At 43.7% G+C, this 4,147-nt stretch overlaps 1 protein-coding gene across 2 annotated transcripts; it reads left to right on the forward strand.

Moving 5' to 3' along the window:
• Positions 1-490: 490 nt before the first annotated feature.
• Positions 491-3,870, forward strand: nr2f1a (nuclear receptor subfamily 2, group F, member 1a). 2 transcript variants are annotated; one of them, XM_016238296.1, is made up of 2 exons: positions 491-1,883; positions 3,219-3,870. In XM_016238296.1, exons 1-2 carry the CDS (start codon positions 1,451-1,453, stop codon positions 3,815-3,817), a joined length of 1,032 nt encoding a protein of 343 aa, XP_016093782.1. In that variant the 5' UTR covers positions 491-1,450; the 3' UTR covers positions 3,818-3,870. The 2 variants fall into 2 exon arrangements, with proteins under 2 accessions (XP_016093782.1, XP_016093781.1); XM_016238295.1 differs by having other exon boundaries at positions 492-1,883; positions 3,216-3,870.
• The last annotated feature ends 277 nt before the right edge of the window (positions 3,871-4,147 follow it).

Below are 4,147 nucleotides of genomic sequence, written 5' to 3' on the forward strand. Positions count from 1 at the left end.
GTTTGACCTGTTTCCTATCACCGATAAAGCATTCCGTAATAGCCTACTGATATCTTTCCAGTCAAACTAGTGAGAGTCATCGCGCGTCCCGATACTTTTTCTATTTAATCGTTTTACTGAGGACTGGGTGTATTAGTGACATGTGAATATATGGTTTATGCATTGATACGCAATTTCGAGCCGGTATTGTTCTGTCAGATAGCATAACGTGTTAATGGGTCCTTCACAGTTCAAATCTGGACATTGTATGGGGTAAATTTTTTTTATTAAGACTACAGCTTCGAACAAAACACTTTCAACTTTGTGTAGCTCGCGCCAGTCCTTCCGCCTCACGCGCATTTGTTTATATTTCACGTGCGCGTATAGTTCGCTCATTGCTTTCATCCCGTTTTTCGCCGCTTCTTTCTGGGGTTTCTTCCTCTTTTTGTGACAATAGACGGTCCATTCTAATCGGGTTTCAAAGTAAATCGCAGCGCAGCGCCGAGCGCAATGTAAATTGTGCTTGTCAGAGCCCTCAGTCGTATGTAGCGAGAAGCGAGGACTCTAACCAATAGAGTGAAGGAGGCTTGGCTAACCTTAGCCTCCCATTTTCTCTCTCCCCCCTCGATGCAGGGTTCTGACCAGTCAGTCGCCTTTGATTATCAGTTGCCAGCAGCCCCTCTCTTGGCTCCTTGACACGAGCACCATATAAGGCGCAGCGATCTCCATAGAAACGTGTCAGTTTCAATAGTAGTGTCAAAGTTCACTATATACAGACATTCGCGCAGATCTCCGTTTCGGAAACATTGCTCCGCTTGTACTCCCGTTAAAACGCATTCTTTTTTGGGTCTCTGCTTCTTACATATTCCATTAGTTGTTGTTTTTTTCTTTTTTTTATCATTGCTCTGTTCCTACTGGAGAGGTGAAACTACATAGGCACTCGGGCGACGTTTTTTCTTTTTTTCTTTTGCTGGACCAGATGAGCTTTATTCATGAACATAGATAGAGAAATCCGTTCTTCAGTGTTTCCTCCTCTCCAGCCGCGAAGACGGAGAGAGGAGCAAGGAAGAAAAAAGAGGGGAATTTATTTTGCACAGCACTTTGGATCTCCGGTCCACCAGAAAGCTATTATTTTTGCTTCAACGTGAAGATTTTTATTGCGGTATTTTTTAGGAAAACCGATTTTTTTATTACGTCTGGGATCGCTTTCTCTCTTCACGATTGGGCTCCCGAATGGCTGACTGCAATTTACCTTGGAACTGGCCTCCCGACAATTGCATATCCTGATCGGGTGCCTTTCTATCGACTCCGGTATTTTGAATGTATTGATCGTTTTCTGCTTCTACTTTTTTTCCTATGAGATTGAGTGCTCCGGTCTGAATTCGCGCTGCCGTTCGTCCAAGACTTCCCTTTTCCCTGCTCCGATATCCGAGCGACCAGTTCGCTTGAAAGCACTTTTCGGGCCCGAGATATGGCAATGGTAGTTAGCGTCTGGCGAGATCCGCAGGAAGACGTGGCCGGAGGACCTCCGAGCGGCCCCAATCCAGCAGCTCAGCCGGCGAGGGAGCAACAGCAGGCGGCGTCAGCAGCACCACACACTCCGCAGACCCCCAGTCAGCCAGGACCCCCGTCCACACCAGGGACGGCTGGCGACAAGGGCAGCCAGAATTCTGGACAGAGTCAGCAGCATATAGAATGTGTTGTTTGCGGGGACAAATCGAGCGGCAAGCACTATGGTCAATTCACCTGCGAAGGATGCAAAAGTTTCTTCAAGAGGAGTGTCCGAAGGAACTTAACATATACATGTCGTGCCAACAGGAACTGTCCTATTGACCAACACCATCGTAATCAGTGCCAATATTGTCGGCTGAAGAAATGTTTAAAAGTGGGAATGCGGCGGGAAGGTGAATATTTTTTTCTGAACACAACATCCTATTGCTATACACAGGTTTATTGTTCAGAGATATGTTACATAGCCTAAAGCTCGCACTATAGCTACACATACAAACGCGAAATACATTTGCTTTGATTGCTTGCTAAAGAGTGTCAGAGGGCGCGTACAAGCAGTAGCCTAGTAAACACGCGAGCATAGCCAGGATCAGCATACATCTTATAACAGCAATTTTGTTTGCATAGATAGGCAAGCATCATATGCACCCATTTCAACTCAGCCAATTACATGAGATATTAAAAAAAGAAAGATAAAGGAGAGATGACGTGTGTGTGTGTTTGTGTGTGTGTGTGTGTGTGTGTGTGCGCGCGCGCGTGCTGGAAGAAGGACAAGACTGCCGAAAAGCCTACTACACTCACTAACCCCATATTGTATGCTTAAAAGAAATAATGGGCTATAATTTTATCTCCGAAAGTAAGATGTGTGGATCTGTTTTTACGCCGTATCCTAGATTAAACGTTTAGAGGCCTGTCTGTCCCCTCTCAGCCTAAGCTGTATGCGAACAATGGCCTTTGCAACTCACAGTCTACTGTTAATAACTGACTAGAACAAAACTGCTATTTATACCCCCTATATTGTTTAAAAATAATAATTAGTTAAACGTAAGTCTGTGCCTATATATATATGCATTTTTTTTTTTTGAAATCAATAATTAAAAAGTCTTCTTTCTCGATTGTGGATAACATTTGTATCTGAGTTACTATCCTAATCGTTAAATTAACTGTACACGTATTACTAGTGCACAAATCTATGCATTTATATATATTACAAGCATGTTATGGCAAAAATAGTATCATATTAGAGTGTATCATTTGTAATAAGAATGAAGCTGGTGGCTTGAACTAGTTCTACTAAATAGACGAGATTTAAGTCCGGTCCTCGTCCACTATAATGTTTACTACATGCACATCCAACAAAAAAACATTAAAAATATTAATCGTAATACGTACTTGTGTATGTGTGTGTGTGAAGACAAAAAAAGAGGCCGAGAGAGAAAGAGCTATAGAGAGTGTTTGCATGTCTTCATACTAGCTGTTGAAGTCCATAAACAAAGGTAAATATTAACACCCAATAACCGATGAGGTTGTAGGGCTTCAAGGACCATGTGAAATGATTTCTCTTCAAAACGTAATGCCGTAAACAGTTTGTTATTTAGTTGTATTGTCGTAGATGTTAAACAGCAGTCTAGAGTACTCATGCACTCGAAGTGGCCTAAAGCTTCCACGTCAATTATGTTTCTCAGTTCTGGATGTACATTTCCTCTCCCTTTCTTTCTTTTTGTCAGCGGTTCAGCGAGGAAGAATGCCTCCAACCCAACCGAACCCGGGCCAGTACGCGCTAACGAACGGGGATCCTCTGAACGGTCATTGCTATCTCTCCGGATACATCTCGTTACTACTTCGAGCCGAGCCTTATCCTACGTCTCGCTATGGCAGCCAGTGCATGCAGCCCAATAATATTATGGGGATCGAGAACATCTGTGAGCTTGCAGCTCGCCTGCTCTTCAGTGCTGTGGAATGGGCGAGGAACATCCCTTTCTTTCCCGACCTGCAGATCACTGACCAGGTGTCCCTGCTCAGACTGACATGGAGCGAGTTATTTGTGCTAAACGCGGCTCAATGCTCCATGCCCCTACATGTGGCCCCACTGCTCGCCGCCGCCGGCCTGCACGCCTCGCCTATGTCGGCGGACCGCGTCGTGGCCTTCATGGATCACATTCGTATCTTCCAGGAGCAGGTCGAGAAGCTCAAAGCACTTCACGTCGATTCTGCAGAATACAGCTGCATTAAGGCAATAGTGCTCTTCACGTCAGGTGAGTGTGTGAGACGAGGCCTACTCACAGACATAAGGGGCAATGCATACGGGGTGGATCAGCTTCGGCATTGACGCTATAGCTCACTAGTGGGTCTCGAGCTGACTTTGTACTGTAAAATCTCTTAAGCGCACAAGTTATGAAGTGGTAATTCAAATGTGATCGATTCAAAGCCATTCACGAATCTTTAATATTTAATGTAATGCAAAATGTCACATATTATTGTGGTCAACACAGATTATATTTTTAAAGTTTTATATTTGTGAAGGTTGACAGATATACATAAAACATCAAATTCAAAATATCAGCCTGAATATGGATTTCACATTACTTCTATGTGTTTGTAAAATATTTAGGCCAATATTTGTACAATCAAGTGCACATCTTGTTCAGAATATCTTTCC

Source organism: Sinocyclocheilus grahami, unplaced genomic scaffold, assembly GCF_001515645.1.
Source record: "Sinocyclocheilus grahami isolate Dianchi unplaced genomic scaffold, SAMN03320097.WGS_v1.1 scaffold535.1, whole genome shotgun sequence".
NCBI classification, from domain to species: Eukaryota; Metazoa; Chordata; class Actinopteri; order Cypriniformes; family Cyprinidae; genus Sinocyclocheilus; species Sinocyclocheilus grahami.